The sequence below is a fragment of the Bactrocera oleae genome, chromosome 2 (genome assembly GCF_042242935.1).
Source record: "Bactrocera oleae isolate idBacOlea1 chromosome 2, idBacOlea1, whole genome shotgun sequence".
NCBI classification, from domain to species: domain Eukaryota; kingdom Metazoa; phylum Arthropoda; class Insecta; order Diptera; family Tephritidae; genus Bactrocera; species Bactrocera oleae.
The window spans coordinates 31227138-31251267 of NC_091536.1; the positions used below are offsets into that span (position 1 = coordinate 31227138).

The 24130-nt window shown below is 36.4% G+C and overlaps 2 protein-coding genes and 1 non-coding gene across 4 annotated transcripts in view; 2 read left to right on the plus strand and 1 right to left on the minus strand.

Annotated features, from left to right (window-relative positions):
- LOC138855683 (gustatory and odorant receptor 22-like) overlaps positions 1-24130 on the minus strand; it is a 1003612-nt gene that overhangs the window by 51043 nt on the left and 928439 nt on the right. The window lies entirely within an intron of this gene.
- Positions 11323-17119, plus strand: LOC118681925 (larval cuticle protein A2B-like). The gene is made up of 2 exons (XM_070105671.1): positions 11323-11412; positions 16799-17119. The coding sequence occupies exons 1-2, from the start codon at positions 11323-11325 to the stop codon at positions 17117-17119; spliced, it is 411 nt and encodes a 136-aa protein (XP_069961772.1).
- On the plus strand, positions 17536-17697 carry LOC118681926 (U1 spliceosomal RNA). The gene has a single exon (XR_004977646.1). It is a non-coding gene; the product is annotated as a U1 spliceosomal RNA (small nuclear RNA).

Consider the following 24130-nt stretch of genomic DNA (forward strand, 5'->3'; position numbering starts at 1 on the left):
ATTAGGGATATGAGGTTCAAACCAAGGTATAGACTAATTATATTCTAATTCAGCGCTAAACCACATAATTTTTAAGAAAACTTGTCCATTTAATTTCATTAAAATATCTCACATTGTGACCAACCTGAACGGTTTAAATACAGGTAAAAAGACGGAAGTCATTACATGGGGAATATTGGAGGCATTGAACGACATATTCGGCATAACACTTGTTAGAAAAACGAAAAGCATTATATGCAGTATTTGGGTTTCATGGTTTCATTCTCACATACCATCACCAATCATATGGAGTACAGTCAGCCGGATGCTCGAAAATTCTGATATTTTATTAATTTTAGGCACTCTCATGAGTAAAACCTTATTACTTATTTTCATTGAGATAAGTTACATATTGGGCGATATATGCGGTATAAAGTCACCCGAAAGTTCAAAAATTTATGTTAGGTATATAAGGGCTAAGGGGACTATTCACCCGATTTAACCCATTTTTGACATACAGACAAACTATACTACTCTCTGAATTTCAATTATATATTTCACACATTGACCGATATTTTCGGTAAAAAGACAACTGAACCAGAGACTTAACCAGTTTTGGTCGTTTTGGACAATTTTTGGTCATTAGGTGGCATACTTTACTTTTGACCTCGCATATTTTAGGCTAATACATAGAAAACAAGAACTAGCAAAAAATATTATTTTACTTCAAATAAGATTCTAAGTTAATTGAAAAAAAAATGTTAAAGTAACGCGATTAGCTATATTTTCAAAAGAAAAATCAAAATTCGTTATAATCCAAAAAGAAACGAATTAGAAAAGGGGCTAAACATTGTGAACGTATACAAAATCAAAATTGTAAGACAAAATGGCTGTGGTTACTTTTTACGTTTACGTCAAATTCTACAGCTTCCAAGTATATAGTATTATAACTAAGTTGCCAAGTGACCTGTAAAACCCACGATTACCTTATAAGAGTTACATAAAATTAGTTGTCGCTTTTCATCAATCACTACCGAGCCCCATTTAGAACAGTATTACCATTATGAATTACTGTCAAAAATAGAAATATTTTTTTTTTTATAAATTTGAAAAATTCAATTCATTAAATATAATCGTTTATAGAAAACTAAAGGCTTGGACGCTGCTCGAACCGTAGGGGTTACTTGTTATATTGGTGCAAAAAAAAAGCCCAACGCAATTGCGTCAGAGGACATGTTAGCTTAGGGTTGTATTACAAGTACTGCGCATTTGAAAAAAAAGCTGTTCGATTCGAAAAATAATCTTTGGAACTGGATGCGTAGCAATTAATTCAAACTCGTACTGATACCGCTGAGTGAAAGCCGAGCGGAGCGCAGAGTACCGATGAAAGACACCCAGTTTTGAAATGTTTTCTAACGCTTACTTGAGCATAAGTTGCACTTTATTATTCAGTCGTTTATCAGAACAGGCGATTGTCAGTGGTTTTAATCAAAACTTTATATATAGATACTTTAAAAAGTGAAGTTTTTCACGACCAGTTGTTAGGGACCAATAAAAAATTATCAATCGAATTTTGTCTACTGGAAATGTACACAAAGTGTATATTAATTTTATTTATTATATTAGAATATTTTACTTGGTGTAAAGTTTCTTTATTTTATAATAACTTTTTTTTTTTAGTTTTTTATGTAATCTACGCCTGGCTTTGTAGAAAATGTATTTGAATTTTTATACTCTTGCAACATGTTGCTACAAAGTATAATCGTTTAGATATAAGGTTATAATTATAAATGATCAGAATGGTGAGACGAGTTGAAATCCGGGTGACTGTCTGTCCGTCGTGTAACATGAGTAAAAATTGCGATATCTTAATGAAACTTTGTACACATGTTTCTTGGTGCCATAAGAATGTTTTTATTTTAGATGGGCGTAATCGGATCACTGCCACGCCCACAAAATGGCATTAACCGAAAGCCAATAAATTGCCATAACTAAGCTAAGCTCCACAATAAGATATAAGATTGTTATTTTGTATAATGATTCGCATTTAGGAGAAGAATCTGTCCCTGGTTTAAAAATTGTTGAGCATGGTCCCGTCCTCTAATAGGTTTAATATGCATATCTCCTAAATCACTAAAACTATAATAATAAGGGTTTTGATTAAAACTACTAAAAGTTCGATAACTCATTAAACAAACAACCTTAAATTTTAAATATTACATATGATGGTACAGTTAAGTTTTATTAGAGGCAGTACAAAAATTGGACAGTAGGCGTGGTACCGCCCACCTTTACAAGAAACCTCATATCTCGGGAACTATTCGATCGATTTCAGCCAAATAACAAATAACATTATCTTGTCAGGCTTATTTTACAGTGCGAAAGTGGGTGAAATCGAATTCGAACACTGTACTTCCCATATAACACAAATTTGAAATATTGGTAATCTAATTTTTTTGGCTTCCCAGTATACAAATCACGCACTCATGAATGTATCGAAATATAACTTTGGAAAAACAGTGCTTTCAAAATAAACCATCTCAAACCTTAACATTGTTAAAATCGGGCCATAACTGTTCAACCTCCCATACACTGTAGAAGTAGACCCCAGTGTCGATATATCACTTGTTACCGAAATATCGTTCAATGTATGAGATATATAATTGGAATTTGGAAAGAATCCTTTCCTGATAATACTCGTATTATGTCTGTATGTCAAAAATGTTAAATCGCGTCAATACTTCTCTTAGGCACCATATACCTATTAGAAAATTTTCGAACTTCCGGCTGACTTTATACCAAATATATCGGCCAATATGTGAATATTAATAATAATAATTAATAAAATTCAGTGGGTGTGTTTTTCTTATAACAGTGCATTTATGTGCCTAAAATGGATAATACCTAATATAAGATTTACAAACTTCCGATTGGCTTTATACCGCATATATCGGCCAATATGGGAATTATCTTAATAAAATTGAGTGGACGTGTCCAATGCCTGATCTAAAAGGGGGGTTGTCCGCATAGACTTAAGACGTTACATATCCCTACAGCTAAAAGTCTAACGGTGTGATATCACACGATCTTGGTGGCCAATCGACCGGCCCAAAAAGTGAAATTATCTGAAGTGTTCTCTCAATAAATCCATTGATTGATCGATGTGTGGAAAGTGGCGCCTCTAGTTGAAACCAAATGTCGCCGAGATCACGAGCTTCTATTTCAGGCATAAAATAGTCGGTTATCATGGCGCGATAACGGTCGCCATTGACGGTTATGTTCTCACCGGTATCATTTTTGAAGAAATATGGACCCATGATTCCATAGGCGCCCAAACCACGCCAAACCGTTTGTTTTTCTGGATGAAATGGCAGCCCTTGAATCTCTTTAGGTTGCGCTTCGTCCCAAATGCGACAATTTTGCTTGTTTACATACCCATTAACCCAATGAGATAGAAATGAGCCTCATCGCTGAACAAAATTTGGCTCGAAAACGTCGGGTCTTCTTGGAACTTTGCAAGAGCCCATAGAGCAAAGCGATGTGGCTTGGAAAGCTCGAGCGACTTCAGTTTCTGCACAAGCTGTATTTTGTATGCTTTTAATTTAAGATTTCGAAGTAAAATGCTCGCAGTCGTTCCATACGTCAGTCCGAGTTGCTGCGAACGGCGCTGAAACGAACGCGCGGAGCACATTCTTTACAGAACGTAAATTTTCGTAATTGATTAAGCTTGCACCCGTTGTATTAGGGAGCACATCCCATTTTAGCAGCACTCGCCACTTGTACAATTGTAAAGAATTAAAAAGCGCTATTATTTTGTTGATCAATTTGGTTTATTATTCGAATTCTATTATTAAGTTTTGCACAATAAAATTCCATAATATATAAGTTTATAATTCAAGGATGACAAATGTCCGATCGGAAACGGATCGCTGAATGTAGAGTCTGCGCGTATGTAACGGTGTTGTGACGAAGTGTAGATCGAAAAAAAGTTGACGTATCGCGAAAAATGCACGCAGCGTGCTTGTTCGTAAGTTATTCAAACATCTTGGGCCCCCTGGGGCCTAGTATTACACGTAGGTGCTGTTGCATGTATTTCGGCGTGCTGCTGATAGAGTAGCTGAGGGCACTGTGATGAAGTTGTGGTATATCCATATCCTATTACACATACATAAACAATATAACCATATGGTGTATAACAATTTAACTTCAGTGTTGTCTTGAATCGGTGAAAATGAAAATCGAGTGCAGTATCGTATTAAACTGTCACTCTCAGAAATGAATTTGGTGGCAGAAAAACTTTTGCCTTTTATTTGATTTGTAGCAACAAGTCTTGCGGGTGTAGCTTCTGCAGATGTATTTTGATTTTTATTCACATTCATCATTTTTGTAGTATGGTAAAATTTTTATTTGTCAAATTTCTGAATTAAATTTTACTAAGTTATATATACGAAGCGATAAATGATAATTGTTACCGAATACTCTTTTAGGTGAATAAGAGTTTGATATTTCGAATTACATTTCCAAAAATGTGTATTTAGTGTTAATAATGCCGTTTTGTATTTATTAGGTCCAGTAAAAAGTGCGTTCGGTTTTTTATTGATTTTTGATGAAAATTGATTGAAAGATGATAACTTTGTTTACATGTGTTCGATTTAAGTCAAATATGGGTCGTTTTGTTCGTAAACTTGTTGCCAACGAGCTGCCAACTTCATTATACCCCTCTTGTAGAAGGCTGCGTCCCTATTGGCAAACAACTCGCAGAGCCAATTTTCACAGGCCTCTCTTGAAGCCAACTTCTCACCATTAAGCGCGTTCGCCATGGACAGGAAAAGATGGTAATCACTTGGTGCCAGGTCCGGACTATAAGGTGGGTGCATTAAGACCTCCCATCCAAGCTCCCGTAGCTTCTGGCACGTCACCAAAGACGTGTGTGGCCTGGCGTTGTCCTGATGGAACACAATTCTCTGTTGATCAAAGATGGCCTCTTCTGGATGACTGCTGCCTTCAAACGGTCCAGTTGTTGGCAGTAGAGGGCCGAATTGAGCGTTTGGTCATATGGGAGCAGCTCGTAGTAGATAATTCCTTGCCAATCCCACCAAACACACAGCAAAACCTTCCTGGTCGTCAATCCGGTCTTGGTCACCGTCTGGGCCGCTTCCCCGAGCTTTGAACACGACCGTTTGCGCGCGATGTTGTCGTAAGTGACCCATTTTTCATCGCCAGTCACAATTCGCTTCAGAAACGTTTCAATTTTGTTGCGATTCAGCAGCGATTCGCAGATGGAAATTCGGTCCATCATGGTTTTTTGCGTTAGTTCGTGTGGCACCCAAACATCGAGCTTCTTTTTGAATCCAAGGTTATGCAAATGTTTCCAAAAGGTTTTCTGGCTTATCTTTGTTTCCTCAGCAATTAAATAAGTGCCCACGCGACGGTCTATTTCTACTATTTCCATGACTTTATCGCAATTTTCGACGACAGGCCTCCCGACGCTTGGTGCATCTTTGACATCGAAATCACTGGAACGGAACCTAGCAAACCACTTTTGTGCTACACGGTCGTTTACAGTATCGAGCCCATAAACTAAGTGAATTTTTTCAACCGCTTTTTCGCCTTGATCGAAGAAAAATTGTAACATATACCGAATTTTTTCTTTGCTGGTGTCCATCTTTGACGAGCGCTCACATCGTACTTTGTCAATCAATCGAAAAACTTTCAAAGGCAAAAATAAACACGTTTTCAGCGCCGTATAGTATGACATGATACGACACGTACACTAGTACTATGGACAATAACGCCACCTCTTAGATAAAACCGAACGAACGTTTTACTGGACCCATACTTGCGTATATTTTGGTTATTTATCCCGATTGTAAATATAATACATTGATATTTAACAGGATATGGGCAGCAGATACATCGCGGAGGAGGTTCACTGCAATGTGAAGAGTTTGACTTATTTCTGAAGAAGCCACTCTATCGCATTTTTCACTTCAGTCATAAATTTAATGTTTTGAAGATGTTTTAAAAATTAAAAGTTTATATTTTAGTTTAACAAATTTAGGTTTTGTACCAACTGTGCGGCTAAAAATCGCAATGCTGATGTTTTCTATCCATGTTTGTTTAATTATATTGAACTGAAAGAAATAAATTATTATTGAAAGAACTACATCAGATCATTCAGTCTTCACAACAAAATCAGCCGTGCGAAGAATATTACAAGTTCACAACAACCCGAAACGAACAAGGTCGTTATCTAGTGTGACTTTTCTTCTAGCCAAACATTCCTGAAATTATTGCAATGTACCACTCTGAAACCTCAGCTATTCAACAATTCTTAAGCGTGGAAAATAGCCTAAAAAAGAAAAGCGAACTTAAATCAGCTTATGATAATGTAATAGTAGAATATATCGACCTAAATCATATGGAAGAAACGGGACCACATAAAAAAAATGTATATAAAATATAATATATATATCTTTTTATCATGGATGTACTATATACAGGGTCAACATTACAACCCGATGTCATGCGGCTCATACGAAATTGGCGCATGTCACCTTTTAAATACGTTTTTAATAGGGATGCAAAAAGATGTATAGGTATAAGTACACAAAGATGACCAAGATTTTCAGGGCATAGTCTACCGTAACTCGGAGAATAGTTCAATCCGCGACTACAAACTGGAAACGCGCACTCTATTTAGCCATTAGAACATTAAATGGACGCTGCAATTTCGTTCTACCATTTACTCTTACTGAGGTAGACCTTTCCAGATAAAGGCCTCTAGGTTAAAGTCTAGAAAGGGTTATATGGCTGTGTGTGTGTGTTTAACGACAAAGGTGGTACATCTCGAGATATGCTCTGATCTGACTACAGCGGCTTTTCTCGCAGCATTCGCTCGCTTTGTCAGACGACGCGGATTTTCTTAAAAAATTATGAGCGACAATGGCAAAAACTTTGTCAGAACTCAAAGAGCGATTCTGCCGCTTAGAAAAAGATTATTCGGGATCTGATGGTCCCATAGGAGTCGTAGATGTACGAACACAAACCGGCATGATAACGGGACCACTCGTTGAACTGTGTTTTTTTCCTAACACCGAAGAACTGTTAACATATTCGCATATAAATGGCCGTAGAAGACATCGCCAGTATGCCCAACGTCTTGATGTCCGGTATGAATAGAACACCCGTCGCCGCTCAAAAATGCAAAGGGGTACATTTAGCTGACCTCCTCAAACCAGATATTCCCCTATTTCTTTACCCCTATTTCTCATATAACTAATATAAGATTTTCAAACTTCCGGTTGGTCTTATGCCACATATATCAGTCAATATGTAAGATATCTTGGCAAATTTAGCCGTTAAATTAGTATAGTATATACTATAAATTTACGTATAATATTTATAATATATTTTATATGCTATATATAACTAAAGTTTAACGCTAAAAACATGCGAATTTATCTTTGAATACCCCAACTCCCAAATACTACCTATATTGATTTTCGTTATTCTAACAAACCTTATGCCAAACATTTTGTTTAATGTATGTATTTTATATTTATAAAATTGCATGAAAATATGACCTCAAGTATACCTCAGCAATGTCAAAATTAATTCAATCGCACATCCCTTTCTATGTCTCCAATATGGTCTGTATAATAATTTTCGACTTTTCACCTGGCAAAATGTGTGATACTTTAATAAAATTAATTAAAGAAGTTTCCATAAAAATTGTGCGGGAATATAAACAAAATTAGTCCACACTAACGTCCAAACCTTGTATCCCTAAAATAAGGAATTGCGATCCTCTACTTGACGTTTTCACATCAACTCAATCATTATATTAATATTAGCTTCTTCAGTTGAGTATATATCTCATATATCTCATTTGACAATGACTTTAATAAAATTTTAGCTGAAGCAAAGTAAAATATTATTTTGTAATAAAACTACGTGGGTATAACTTAATAAAATACAAATTTTATTCTAATCCATTGACGATTGTGTCGAATAATGAATGCTGAATTTTTTTGCAACATTTTTTATTAAAATGGTTTTTTTTTAACCTGAGGGTATTTTTTTTACATTGATCTTTGCAAGTTGCAAGAGTATAAAAAGTTCGGTTCCACCCGGTTCCCAAACTTTAACTCTTGTAAATTGCAAAAGTATAAAATGTTCGGTTACACCCTCCGTTATTTGTTCTATTTTAGTGACATTTTCGGACCGTACCCATACTCGATAAATTTGTGTTTACTTCAGGCATGAATTCTTTTCGCAGCAGACGGCGAATGTAAACATATACGACAATCAAGCGGATGTAGTTGCTGTTATTGTAATTTTAAAATAAATGTATACATATATTTGCATCGGTGTGTATATGTAAGTCTGTATTTAAACCTTAAATTATTATTCTTTGAAGGCAGGGCTTTCAATAGCTCACTAGAACACATACCGACCGAAAACATTTATTTCGTTTCAAAAAATGAATTTTGTATACTGATCGAAATGATACAATATCATTTATTTGTTTATACGAAAACACAATATGTTAATAACAAAACTGAAAGTATTAGTTAACAATAGTATGTAATTTTTTATTGTGCGCAACACATATTAGTGAATATGAACTGACCGTGTATTGAATCAACCCAAGAGAGAGAGATCACAAGAGTTTTATACAATAAGTATATAAGTACACAAAAGTACAAGAATAAAGAACGCTTAATAACATTCTCGACGATACCAAATTTTCCAGCATTGGTCCAGTATTTTGAAAATAATATTTTTTTTTTGAAAATCGACTTTGATCCCTTACAGCCATCATATATGGCTTCTTCGGTAATGCAGTAAATACTGACAACTCTGCGCAGTATGCACTGCTGATTTTTTATTGGCTGACTGTTAAAAATCGCGAGAAAAATGTGCGAAATATTTCTTATTTATACTCTCACAGACGAGTTAGAAAGCAAAAATTATCGGTTTCTATTAGAAAGGAACAAAATGAGAATGTAAAAAAACAAGGTATTTGTTAACGCTTAAAATTCAAAAGGAGTATTCCAGAATTGATAGCTTTAGTGCAGTTGACGCAATCTCTTTCTCCTACATACCATAAAATTAAAAAAAATATATATAAAATAAAACAATAATATTTAAATAATATTCAACATAAATCACTTACAATGACATTTTAGCTAGCACAGTTTGTTCTGGTGTAATTAAGAAGGTCAACTATAGGCACTGGGGTCCACATAATTAGTACTTAGGGGCTTGAACAGTTTTGGTTCGATTTAGACAATTTTTGGTCACAAGGTGGCATACTTCAAACGTTTTATTTACGCAAAGTTGTACCCCGATATAATTATTGTTGCTTGATATGCATAGTGCAAAGTGAAAGAATCAGATGGAATTGAAAATGGTGTTATATGAGAAATATGCGTGGTTGTAGTCCGATTTCGCCCATTTTCGCTATATAACATAGAAATATGAAAAGAATGTTATGTGCCGAATTTGGTTGAAATCGGTTAAGCAGATCCCAAGATATGGGTTTTCACCTGAAAGTGGGCTGTGCCACGCCCACTGTCCAATTTTGAACTCGGTTCCTATAAAGTCATCTCATAGCATCCCAGAGATAAAATTTAATGTCTCTGGCGTGTTTATTGCTTGATTTATCGCGCTTTTAGTAGTTTTTAACAGTACCGTTATATGGGGAGTGGGCGGAGTTGCCACCCGATTTCAACTATTTTCACACCGTCAATAGAAGTGCTAAAAACATTTGCTTCCAGTGAATTTTGTTATTATAGCATTAGCGGTTTAGGAGATATCTCAAACCATTCCCTTTGTCCAGGTGTTCTTTTTTGTACGGAACTTTTTATTCAGCAACGTAGGATTGACATTGAAATCCCCATTTTCTCTTATGCCACTAGAATTACTGAGAAGGCAATGATTTGGCGTTAATGTCTCGCTATCATATGATTCCAGTTGGACGTGGATAAGCGGATGCATGTTAATAATACTTTCATCGTCAGCTAAGGTTGCTTTTAGTACTTCCTTCTGGATACCTTCATTTGGTAATAGGTCCATCAATACTGACATACATCCACCCATGTGTGGTGATGCTGGTGGTATGAAAGTCCACTCAATGTCAGGGTATTTTTCCATCAGTTTGCCAGATGATAACTTTGTAGATTTCATCCGCCAGAATACGACTAGCGCCTTTGAAATTAATGCCTTTGTCAGAGATGACTCGTCGTGGAACTCCCCGTCGTGATATAAACAATTTAAGCACTAGGAGGGATGAGTCAGTGGATAGGGATGATGACCATTCCGGTAAAAAAAACGCCTCAACGCTTCTCATGCTTCATCGAAGGGTAGAAAATAGTCCACTGCTGTATAAGCAAGTGAATGCCGAAAGGCGCTCTGCTGGTAGCTTCCCATCTCTTGTGGATTCGGTCTGGTTTTCCTATTGCGACATTGTTGACATACTTTTGCTATCGTTCGTACCAAAGCTCGTAGACCATTTATGCCGAATCGCTGTAGCTTCTCATTTACAATTATCTCATTATGGTGGATATGAAACTTTCGATGGTAGAAGTCCGTGATCAGATGTGGTTGATTGTTGTCACTCCTCCTGCTTCTTCCTTCCGACCCCTTACGCGTAGCAAGCCGAGCTTGTTTATAAATGGAGAAAAAATTTGATTGAGCATTTTGCGACTTACCGAGCCTTTTCCTATCTGATCGAATTCCGCGCCATAGCATTCTTGCTGACACTTGCGAAAAAGAAGGAACTCGGTACTTGTACAGGTGCTGTCGGAAAGAATCGTCTGAGTAACTGGGTTTTTTGCTGCTGCCTTCATAGTCAAGGGGAGAAAACGAAGAACGCACATCTGTACAGCGCGTAGATTTTTCCACTTACTAAACCTTGTAGGGTCTGGTTACGTATCATCAATAAATTTGGGCGAATCAATTTTAACGTGTTGTATTGTTCCTGTACGGTTTGCGGCTGTTGTAATATAAATTATATAATATATGTTGGCCAGAGATAATACACTTAGGAGTTCAGGGCTTCTGAATCACCTCCCAGAGTTGTTAAGTCCGATATTGTTATTCCATCCAGCCCATCGTCAGTAACGTTGTCTTTGCGAATCCTCTGGAATTTCGCCAAAGCTACGAACTGATTGAATTTTCTGGTGTCGGACCTAATCCAATAGAGCACGTCCTTCTAATCGCACCAGAAGATTCGACGGTTAACTTGACATACTTGAATGTAGAAATGCATATGCTGATATACTACAATAGCATCAACGAAGATGTGAAACTGGTTGTCGCTGCTCCGATTTGATAATGGGTAGCACAGTGGAATTCGGATTTTATCAGTACAGCGTGGCTCTCGCAGCCACTGCCTTCATGCAGAGCGTTCCTGATCGTATACAGGTTCGTCCCAAGTTACGCCCGATCGCCCCACATCTTGTAATATCTACTTAGCTTTGTTTACAATAAAACCGAACAAACCCAAAGGGTCGAAGACACTCATCACCACTCGAAGTCATTTCGTTGGAAATGTGAACTAGTTAACAAAGGTTAGTTCATCGCAGGTAGGTAACTACCAGACTAGTGTCACATACATTAGCTGCTGCATCATCCCGTTGACGTTCACAATTTGGAATATTAGTATAAACCAAAACCTGCCTCCTTTTGATATTTCCCCGACATTTAATTTTCTTATGTAATCTTTTTCGAGATAGTCATTTATTTTTCAAACGGGATACTACTTCAACAGGATAAGCCATGAGTCGGGAAGGTCATTATGTGGCGCACAGCTTTAGATCATCACCTTCAGCTTGACTCACCTCCACAGGCACACAAAAATTGGCCGTGTTGTGGTACCTTAAGGTCGGGGATAATTCGTATATTGTGCGCTTTTTGCCCTTGACTAACTGCCGACGTTTCGGCTCTTTGCTTGGAATCTTTGACAATCGGCGAGATTATGCACTTTGTCGCACAGAGAAAGAGTTACGGACAGTTTAGTTTCCTCCTTAAGCGCTAACGTTAGGCTAGGCTCCTTTGATACTTCTTCGTGCACGAAAATTCTCACCTTTTCTTCCGATTCCATCATTTAATGGTGGTACTTGGCTGGTGCATGATGCGAGCCCAAATAACTATTCAGCAATAGCCATATATCTACCTGAGTAATGGACTTTAGATGGCGACCCTAGTCTAGTTTCAAATCCCCAGGAAGTTTGCTCAGCAACTCATTGATTAATATGGAATCGTTGAAATAGGTTTTAAGGCCTAATGCTTGTAGTGTTGCTCTATAATTTAGTTCACCCAACGCGAGATCGATCACGGTATTCAGTTGATCGGTTTTCACTGCTGGAATCTGTCTCAATTTCCGTTGTAGAGTGTTATGTATAACGTCTGGTCGCCCGAAAAGTATACGTAGAGTTTCAATGGCTGGATGGCATCATCAACTTTCCTCGGACGGCTTCTAGGGCAGCGCTTCACAGTGCTTTTTGTAACCGAATTAATTATTCTCGTTCAGAAAACCGGCGAGCATTCTCTTGACTGCTCGTAGTTTGTTATAAATATTGATTAATTCTCTGCTTTTCCGGATAAACGTGGAAAATCTTTGTTTAACGCTTATCTAGACGCTATGCGTTAGGAGTTTAAACTCAAGTCAGAATTATTCTTAAACTGCCTCCATACACTATCATTGACGGGCGCAAAACCCCAATGTGGTTGCTTGACACAGTTACGTGCTGAAAGGAAGGGTTATTATTGCGCGGCAGCAAAGCACGAATCTCTTTCACACAAAGATGAAACACAAGGAATTGTGCGTTTTGGCAGACGTTGCCTCCATAAGTGGAGTTATGAACGAAACTCATTGGAACGGTACTTTGGTTGCGGAAGAATCAGCAAACGTTGAGTTCATTTGATGTCCACCGACAAATGAGGGTAGTTTGTTATAGAGCCCAACGTGGTTATGTCTCTTAAGCATGCCCACATATGCTAGTGGTTGGCTCGAAGCCCTGTTCACGCCAGCGGATCAAAACGAACTTATAACGGCACTGTCTAGATTCCTCATGTCAGGTATAACGACTTCGCAAATGGTACTCAGCAAGCCAGTTATCAGTTAATTTGAAGCTAAAATTTCCACAAATATCACTATTATGTATGATAGAAAATTCCACAAATATTTGAGAATGTTAGCGGGTGGCAAAGTAAAACACTTACATGTTTTAAGCCGATTCGTATTTTATTTAACTTCAGTAGTTTTGGTTACTTAATAATACGTTTGCTCCATCGTTCGATCGTTCGCTAAAATAATTATGCTCCTTGTAGGTACAACTTCGCCAGCGAGACAAAAGAGAATGAGCCAACGCAAAAGGGTAAGCAAAGGCGATCTAGCACAGACGAATAGTGGGACATACATGGTTGCATTTTAATGTATAATTAAAATTTACTAAATCCATAAAGTTGTATATATGATACATTCTTCAAGTTTAAATATTTAATAAAGTTTGGGTTATTATTGAGATATCCTATTAAAACTTTGTACACTTGGTCCGTGGCAAAAATGTAAGAACGAGTAAATAGATCAGCGTGGTCGAACCACTGCTATAAATATGCACTAAATTAAGATACAAAACTGTAATTTGGTACAGGGGATTGCAGTAGATAGGGGCACCTGTGGACTAAAATCTTTCAAAAAACTGGCGTTGCTCCGATCTCTAATAGGTTTTACGTACATATCTCCTAAACCAACAAAGCTAAAATAACCACATTCGCTAAGGACAAATATCTTAAGAACCCCTATCGACAGTGCGAAAACGGGTAAAATGGGCTTATTATCCCGCTCTCACCCCATAATTAAATGATTCAAAGGCATACAATTTTACACCGGAGATAGTATAGGAGGATTTTATAGGAGCCAGTATAAAATTTGGACGATGGGTGTGGCACCGCTCACACTTAAGTAAAAATCCATATCTCCGAATCTAATGGACAAATTTTAAACCAAATTCGGTACGTAAAAAAATCAAGAACCGATCAATGTATCCAGATAACTTGCCTCCAGGTATTTGCTCTCACGCTCAAAAATTGTCGAAATCAGACTATAACTTTTCAAGAACCCATAAGCCAAATATGTGCACCCCAATGCGTATGGCTGACTTTTTGCGGAACTATTTTGTTCAATATTTCTCGATTTAATTGAAATTTGGGGAAATTGATTTCGGGGATTGAAAATATTTCTTTCATAGTAATACACCCTTGTGTCAAAAATGGGCTGAATCGGATCAATACTTCCCTTAGCCTCCATATACTTAATATAAAGATTTTCGAACTTCCAGTTGACTTTATACCACATAACATACCATATACTCTTAGGCCAATGTGCTAAGAATTTTAAAGAAATTGAGAGAGCGTGTTTTTCAAATAACAGTGTATCTTTGTGCTTAAAATGGATAAAATCGGGCGAAAACTTGCCTTAGCCCCCATATAACTGATATTCAGGATTTTGAAACGGCCGGTTGACTTTACTCCTTATGTATGTTTATATTGATAAGTATGTATGTTCATAAAATTGCTTGAACATTAGTTCTCAAGTATTTCTGAGCAATGTCAAATGTTAATGCAATAAGCCCTTCCATTTCTCGGCCCTCAAATTATCCTATATAATGATTTCCGACTTTCCACCTGACTTTAAACCGTTTAGGTTGTCATAGTATGTGATATTTAAATGAAATTAAGTGGACAAGTTTTCTTAAAAGTTATAAAATTATATTACTGGTTTGGCGCTCAATATAAATGAATTGTTCTTGGTCTAAACCTCGTAACCCTAATATAATGAATTCAAATCCTTTGGTTGACGTTTTTCACATCAGCACAATATATTACATTTAGCATCTGTGGTTGAGTTCATATCAGATATATTTACCTCATTTCAGGATATAGTATAATTTTCGCTGACGGGAAGTAAAATATAGTAAATAGTCATATCCAGCGACACCAGCAAGTGACATGCCACAACTAGCAAGCAATTCTTCTCACGTTGGGCCATGCAAGTAGAACGCAATCTTCTTTCAAAATGTTGCTACAGAGTATCATAGTTTTGTTTATATCACCTAAAACTAGTCGAGATAGATATGGAGTTGTACATATGTATATCGTATATATAACATATGTAACTAATTGGGATAACGAGGCGAGTTGAATTCCGACTGACTGTCGGTCCGTCCGTTTGTCAGTGCAAGCTGTAACTTGGCTAAAAATTGAGATATCGTAATGATACTTAATGTTCCTTAGCAAAAAAAAGTGAGGACGAGCTCGTAGATGGGCGTGATCGGACCACTGCCACGCCAAAAAAACGCCATTAATAGAAAACCCATACATTGCCATAACTGGCATCTCTGAGCGTATTATACCAATTCCAACCAAATTCGGTAGGTAACATTATCCCACTGTACCATGTTACAGTGCTCAAAAGAGCGAAATCAAACTACATCCACGTCTACCTCCCATATAACACAACTTTAAATTCCATCTGATATTTTCAACTAACCAATGAACATATGTATCTATATGATAAAAATGTGCACGAATATTTTACACCTTTATGGTGTGCCATCTCTGGTCTAAAAATTGTCAAAATCGGACCACAACTATTAAAGCTCCTAGATACCGTAAATGTGGACCTTAAAGCCTATGGCAGACTTTCTACCGAAAATATCAGTCAATTTGTGAGATATATTATTGAAATTAGGAGAGAATTCTTTCTGCATAATAGTATATCTGTATGTTATGTCAAAAATTGGTCAAATCGAGTCAATATTTCCCTTAGCTTCCAAATACCTAATATAAAGATTTTTGAACTTCCGACTGACTTTATACCCCATATTTCGGCCAGTATGTCAGTTGAGTGAGCGTGGATTTCACCTAACGGTGCATCTCTGTGCCTAAAATAGATAAAATTGGATGAAAACTTGCACTAGCCCCCATATAACTAATATCACTATTTTATAGGAGTATATTGTTGGCGGTATGGGATGTATCTAAGTGAATCTCAGAGGACAGCAGTTTCTATTAATAATATGTAGTAGTGCCAAAAATAGATAAAATCGTGTCAATCTCCCATATACCTAACAAAAGATTTTCAAACTTCCGGTTGCCCGTATACCGTATATATCGGTTAATATGTAAGATATCTTAGCAAAATTAACTGAACGTATTATATAATATTGGATATATATTAGTTTAATACCGAAAATATGTAAAATTATAATATATTATACTACATATAAAAATTTGCGTCATTATAACAACTGCTGAACATGATTGCAGTTGATCTTGACATTGGTCTTAATCTCATATTCCTAATATCATCAATTGCGGTCTTCTGATTGACGTTTTGCCCATCATCTCAATATATGTATTAAATTTAGACTGTTGGGTTAAGTATATGTCGCATATGTTATATCTGATTTGAGGATGATTTTAATATAATTTTCGCTGACGGCAAGTAACATAACATATAGTTATAAAACTAACTGAGTCTATGATCTCAATATAGCTTATTAAAATACCAAATGTGATCGTAATTCATTCACGATTTCGTCGAATAATGAATATTGAATTCTTTCGCAACACATTTTAGTATGAACTTTTGCCAACACATGAAGGTATTTAGCCGGATTTGACCCTTGAAAGTTGCAAGAGTACGAAATGTTCAGTTATACCCGAACTTAGTACTTCCTTACTTGTTTTAAATAACAAAAACTTAATTAATCACATACATATATGTTTTCTCCATGTTCGCAAGACGTACTCCAAATACCACTACAACTATGATGTTGCCGACTCGCCTATCGGCGATGTTAAATCACAGCACGATGTGCTCGACGGTTCGGTGCGCACTGTCGAATACACCGCCGATGATTATAACGATTTTAACACAATCGTCTCGAAGAGTGCCCCAACCATCCACCATGCCGCTCCAGTTTCCAAGTGGCCGTTGCGCATCACGTTGCCGCCGCTCCAGCTGTACTATTGGCTTCGCTCACGCACCATGCTTCTCCCTCCACTTACGGTTATGCCATGCACGAAGCGCACGCACATGCCTCATATTAATATGGATAATTAACTCTGCCCTATGCTAATAACAAGATGGACCTGGTCACACTACAAAACAGGCAAAACGTTAGAATTTATTGAAGTAAAACTTCTAATATGAGTTAGGAAAAAGTTGCGTTAAACGTTAACCGCGCAATGGTTAGGGTGTATGACGCATCTACTAGTGAGCAAAGAGAAAGAAAGAGAAAGAGAGCTACGCAGCAAATGGCTTAGTGAGTGAAGCATCACATATATATGTACATACATACCTACGAGCAAAATTATCAAGCGCATTCGTTCAACCCCGTTTAGCGCAGCAGAGCAAGAAATTCCGAATTACCACTAAAATTTTCGTTCCGCTATTCTATTAATATCTTGTTACTGTGTAATTTTCAGCTACTTTAAACAAGTTGTAGTTCCAGAGACTGCTTGTATGCTGAACAAAGCATACTTACCTGGCGTAGAGATTACCGTGATCATAAAGGCGGTCCCTCCGGAGCGAGGCTTGGCCATTGCACTTTGGCTGAGTTGACCTTCGCGATTATTCCTAATGTGCATAACTCGTGTGTGTAGGTTTTGGTAGACGGAAAGGCGTTCGAGCCGTCCGGACATAATTTTTAAATACAATTTGTGCGGTTTTGGAAGAAGTTGGCGGTTTTGTGCAACTAAAGAAATTAGTGCAGTATACCAAATGTATCGATTTTTATATATAAAGTAAAAATTTTCAATAAAAACATGAAAGTAATAATTCACAAACGCAAAATTCATATTCATACACCCACAAGTTTAATGTTACATTTTAATTCATCTGTGAATCACGTCTTCCGAATCTAAAATCTTTCTTTTTTTACATTCTGGCAAATTTTAAACGCTTCATATTGTTCGTTGTACTTATATTATATTTCTTGGTTTTGAATTTAATTAAAATGTTTGAAAAGGAGGCTACAGTGTAGTCGAGGATATGTGAAGGAACGTTACTGTTGATTTGAAGGTTGTTGGTTACGTGTCTATATTTACAACTTCGCGGAAAACATATTTTCATGCTCCACAATAATAACCATACTTTTCCTCAAAGATAATCCAACGAGGGACCACTACTGATGCAGTTTTCGCCAGAAAAATTAATAAGATAGAAATTTAATATTTCATATCTTATTTTAGCTATCATAATCCACTTGTAAATAATATTATGAATATCAATACAGTGGCCACTAAAAGTGAAAATGAGATTAAAAAAAAAAGTTTGTCAAAAAAAATTTAAATTTGTGTTTGCCAAATATATTGTGTTACAATAACATTGATTTCAATGCTTTCCTATTTTTAATTTTGCCATCATGAAGTTTCATTTCTTCCGCGCGGAGGGACTCCACGCACCCTGCTTGTTTTTATTAACTTAACTAATATATACGAGATGTGTTCAAAGGAAACGCTGAATTTTGATGACGATGAGCATCCTGGAGATGCAACTACGTCAACAAGCGAAAAAAACATCGAAACAGAGAATAAATTGTTCTTGAAAATCATCGAAAAACTATTAGGGAAAGTTGTAGAGGATGCTGAAATTTTCTCGAATTGCTATATTTTGAGTAAAAGCAACGTCGCATTAGTATCGCTCCGCTACCGCTCAGAAGTTGTTAAATCAGAGAACGTAAATGAACGAGAAGTGCAGGTTCGACAGCGGGTGCAGGTGAGACATGATAAAATACGAAAGATTATGCAAAAAAAAAAATATTTTACTTTTTTAAAAATTTTCTAATTTCAGTTGTTACAAAATTAATAATTTATGTATGTACATACATACATACTTATGTACATTAATATGGAGTTCATTTACATTCTCTGGTATGTACATATGGAGGAATATAATTTTGATATTATTACTCATCAATAAATACATGTGCCCGCACTGCTCTATATGTAAGTATGTATGTACAAATATGCGTATGGCATTGCAAAATAAGTAATGCATACACAAATATACAACATAGATGTTACAAATGTAAGTATGTCAGCCAATTGAAAAATATACAAACGTTGTTGTACAAAACAACAATATGGCAGCCAAAGCCTAAATGTATAGTAAATCACACAACAACATTTTTATTCATGAACGCTGGCACACATGCAATAAGCTAAGTGGCTCCATTCATAAAAGCAAAAGCCTTACACATCTCCCCGAGCATGCGTTTGCTCACATGCTTCTTTTCGCGACTATGGCAAAAGCTAGAAATCATAAATTGAACAACTCTCTCTCCCTCTAGAAGGAAAAAGTGACAACCATGCACACCCACAAAACACAGAATAAATCTGCGTCAATATGTATGCCCGTTCATTAGCAAAGCGGCAAGAAAGCGATAAAAATCGGCAAGCATTCGTTTGTTTTTTCGGCACATCTCGGATTTTCTACCAACGCTTGTGACGCTTTGTCGTCGCATAAGTCCTTCGACACGCTGACTCTCTGATATGAAAGCAAAAACCGTGATATGAAAATGCCGACGGCAAAACGCATTTCTTTACATTCGTACATTGCATATCCAAGGAATTTCCTGTTTGAGAAAAGCAAAATGTAGTATGAATGTGAAATGCCGACGGCAAACACAATTCTGTACTTTTGTGACTCCATAATGGTGTCAAGTGAATGAATAATTTTAAGAAATATATCAAAATATTTTTAAATTATTACTAATAACTCACAATAAAGAAAACTGAATTAATATAAAATAATTTAAAAAATAATAATAGTTCAATAAAAGGGAATATATTTCAAATAGCATATTAATATTCCCTGTTTGGCATACCTATTTTATTCTCTTCAATATTCGTCGGTTGGGCTTGTTAAGAGAGCAGTATGTGTACAGATTCCCCGCTGTTATAAAAGCGAAAAATGTTATTTGATTATCCTGCTTGTGAAGTGAATTCCCCGACTGAAATTTTACAAATCCTTGGAAAGACGGATTTTCTTCGGAGATCACATTGTTGCCTTAGGGAATAACTCATGCCAAATTTCGTGAAGATATTATGTTAAAAAAAAAATTTCCCATACAAGCACTTGATTTCGATTGTTTAGCTTGTATGGCAGGTGAGGAAACGACTGGTTCAAAATTTCAGATCGATAGCTTATAGACTGAGGGACTAGTTCGTATATATACAGACAGCCGGACATAGCTAAATCAGCTCAGCTCATCATGCTCATTCTTTATGTATATATTTTTTAGGGTCTCCGACGTTTCCTTCTGGGTGTTAAAAACTTCATGGGAAACTTAATATACCCTGTTCAGTGTATAAAGATCAATCTCTCAACGTAATGAAGTGTACAATATTTTTGCTCAGTCTATCTTTAGCGAATACAAACAAACTGAATGATTTGCTCACGACTAATCTTGCGCCGTTGCAAAGCCGTGGTATAACCTTCAGTTGTAAATGGTGCGATGACATGCCCGGCATCTCCAATGAATTCAAAAGCTGTTCATTGAAGCTTCGTTGGCATCGCAAACAGCACCGATAGATTTGTATAACACCAAGTCCCCTGGCAACAACTGTTGTATCTTCGAAATTAATCCATTGCGTCCACATTTTTGGCTGCCAAAATTAATATTTCTGCCAGCCACTTTTTTACACAAGATTTTTATATTTTGTGTGTACATCGGAAAATGAACTGTGGATGAGAGTATTCTGTGAGTTGATGATTGTAGCGGAATCCGTCAGTAATTTAATGCATCCAGTATCATCATGTACAGCTACTTTTCTATTGGCATTTTTTTTTTTACTTTTTAACATTACGGGAAGTGCCTGTCTGAATTCACCTGAAAGGAGTTAAAATATCCTATCCAATGCCAATGCAAATGTTTGTGTGCCAACATATATTCCAATAATCCCCCTTACCCTGCTGAAACGCGAGAAACAGTCACTGCCAATTCGACAGTATCATACTTTATTTCGCTATTTATATCTGTGTTGATTTAATTAGATATATTTCGATTAGGTGAACTTATACGGAAATTACTGATTGGTAAAATAGCTATGACAATGCAATGATCAATGCTTCATTGTATTTTACGTTACTAAATGATATCATTAGATTATTGCACATTGTACGATGTCGATACAATATATCATCAGTCATCGAATCTTTGCATCCAACATTTGTGAACGAGTCGGGAAACATGTCATCAGTACTATAGCAAATATTAGATGCATTCATGTTCCTTTGCAATATAATGTTGGTTGGTAACAGCCCCAATGATTGTCATCTTCTAGCAAGTTTAGTGCAAGGCTTGCATATTTATATATTTGTTGTTCATTTATTTTACGTATGTATATCTCGAAATGACAACGGTCCGTTGACATTAAGCAACCACACTCAATAAATGATAAAAGTACTTAGTCTGCCTTGGTTTATCGGCAAATCCTCTCTACGCTTTTTTCCTAAATGTTTGTACGGTTCGACTACGTGACTCTTAGAGTGTGTTGCTTTCAAGGCCAAATTTATAACAGGAATTTCCTAAATATTTAAAGTATTAAAACTCCATAATTTCTATTTTTTGATTATAAAACATTCTTCAATTACTTACAATTCTTGTTTTAAGTAAAATGATATTCGAACTAAATCCTTTGCGGTTTAAACAAACATATATAAAAGCATCTTAAGATTTTAAGTAAAAAAAAAACTAGTTACCATTTTTCTTAGAATTCATTTATGTGTACTCGTAAATTATTGCATTTAATACCGCAATATGTTATTCAAAATTTTAATAAAATATTTTTGAGTAACTTAATTTTCTCCATATTCACAATTTTTTAAAATATTTTTATTATACTATGCATACATATTTGCATAATACAAAAAATAGCTAACAAAATTCAAATTTCTGAACGAAAGCTATATATTCATTTAAAACCGAGCGAACCATGAAAAGAATTTTAAAATGAAAACAAGTAAGGAAGGGATAAGTTCGGATGTAACCGAACATTTTATACTCTCGCAAAGTCAAATGGTATACTCGTTTGAGATTTCTTTGTGGATTGAATGATATTTTCGGTAGAAGGTCAACTATAGGTACTGGGGTCCACATATTCAGTACCTAGGGGCTTGAACAGTTTTGGTTCGATTTAGAAAATGTTTGGTCACAAGGTGGCATACTTTAAACGTATTATTCACGCAAAGTTTTACGCCGATATAATCATTGTTGCTTAATTTGCATAGTGGAAAGTGAAAGAATCAAGTGGTATTTAAAATGGTGTCATATGAAAAATAGGCGTGGTTGTAATCCGATTTCGCCCATTTTCGCACCATGACATAGAAACATGAAAAGAACGTTACGCACCGAATTTGGTTGAAATCGGTTAAGCAGATCTCAAGATATGGGTTTTCACCTAAAAGTGGGCTGTGCCACGCCCACTGTCTAATTTTGAACGCGGTTCCCATAAAGTCATCTTATACCATCTTAGAGATAAAATTTAATGTCTCTGGCGTGTTTAGTGCTTGATTTATCGCGCTTTTAGTAGTTTTTAACAGTACCGTTATATATGGAGTGGGCGGAGTTGCCACCCGATTTCAACTATTTTCACACCGTCAATAGAAGTGCTAAAAACATTTGCTTCCAGTGAATTTTGTTATTACAGCATTAGCGGTTTAGGAGATATGTTCATTAAACCTATTAGAGGCGGGACCACGCCCACTTTTTTAAAAAAATTTTAACTGCAGATGCCCCTCCCTAATGTGATCCTGTGTACCAAATAACAGTCTTGTATCTTATTGCGGAGCTTAGTTATGGCAAGTTATTTGTTTTTGATTAATGGCGTTTTGTGGGCGTGGCAGTGGTCCGATTACGCCCATCTGCAATACCAACCGTCTCACGGTACCATGAAACATGTCTACCAAGTTTCATAAAGATATCTCAATTTTTACTCAAGTTAGAGCTTGCACGGACGGACGGACAGACGGACGGACGGACAGACAGTCACCCGGATTTCAACTCGTCTCTTCATCCTGATCATTTATATATATATAACCCTATATCTAACTCGATTAATTTTAGGTGATACAAACAACCGTTAGGTGAACAAAACTATTATACTCTGTAGCAACAGGTTGCGAGAGTATAAAAATGAAAAGGAATGCTGAGAAGGGTAGCAGCAAGCTGTTAAGTACAAGAACACAAAGCGTGCCACCGTGTCACGGTCCCTTCGTCTTTCCTCAATAAACTGGTTTGGGTTACGAAAGAGTCTGTGTGTTAACTTTCACTGTCAAATAGCGTGGTACTTCTGAACACAGCATTGTTTGTCTAAAAGCTCCAAAAGCATGATTACACAACTTAAAAAAATCAATGAGTGCTGTTTTAAGTGGATTTATGGCACGAAACATCGCTATTTAATTCGTTTTCGAAATGCACAAAAAAATAATGTTAGATTCACTATGAGAATAAAATTAACTTCTTTGGAGCTCCGCAACAACCGGTCTGGTTATTTGTGCAGTTGCACCATCTTGCTAGAACCAAACGCTACTGAAAGCGATCGTCTTCGACGCAGTTCTGGGTAAAAAAACGCATTTAACATCTTTAAAAAATGGTGCCCATTGACAGTTACTGTTACACCGTTTATTTTTCAATGAAGTATGGCCCGACAATACACCTTGATGTAACTGCGCACCACACAGTGACTCATTCTGGGTGAAGTTCCGTCTCGTGAATTATTTTTGGATTTGATTCATATACGGCAATTTCGCTTGTTTACATTTCCGTTTAGATCACACATAAACAGGCAATTTATTAAGTTATTGTCTTCTTCGGCCATTTCAACAATTTTTTGGGAAAATTCTAGGCGAGTAGCCAAATGTAGAGGGCTTGCTATTTGAACTTTGTACGGAAACGGGTTTAATTCATCATGAATTATCCGTTGTAATTAACGTCTACTAACTCCAAGTTGCGAGTGGAAACTCACGCATTTGCCTGAATTTTAGTAGTAGACAATGCAACAGCCGCAATTGTTATTTGAATAAAAAAAAGTAAGTCGATTACTCACATAGAAAAAAATTGATTACGGT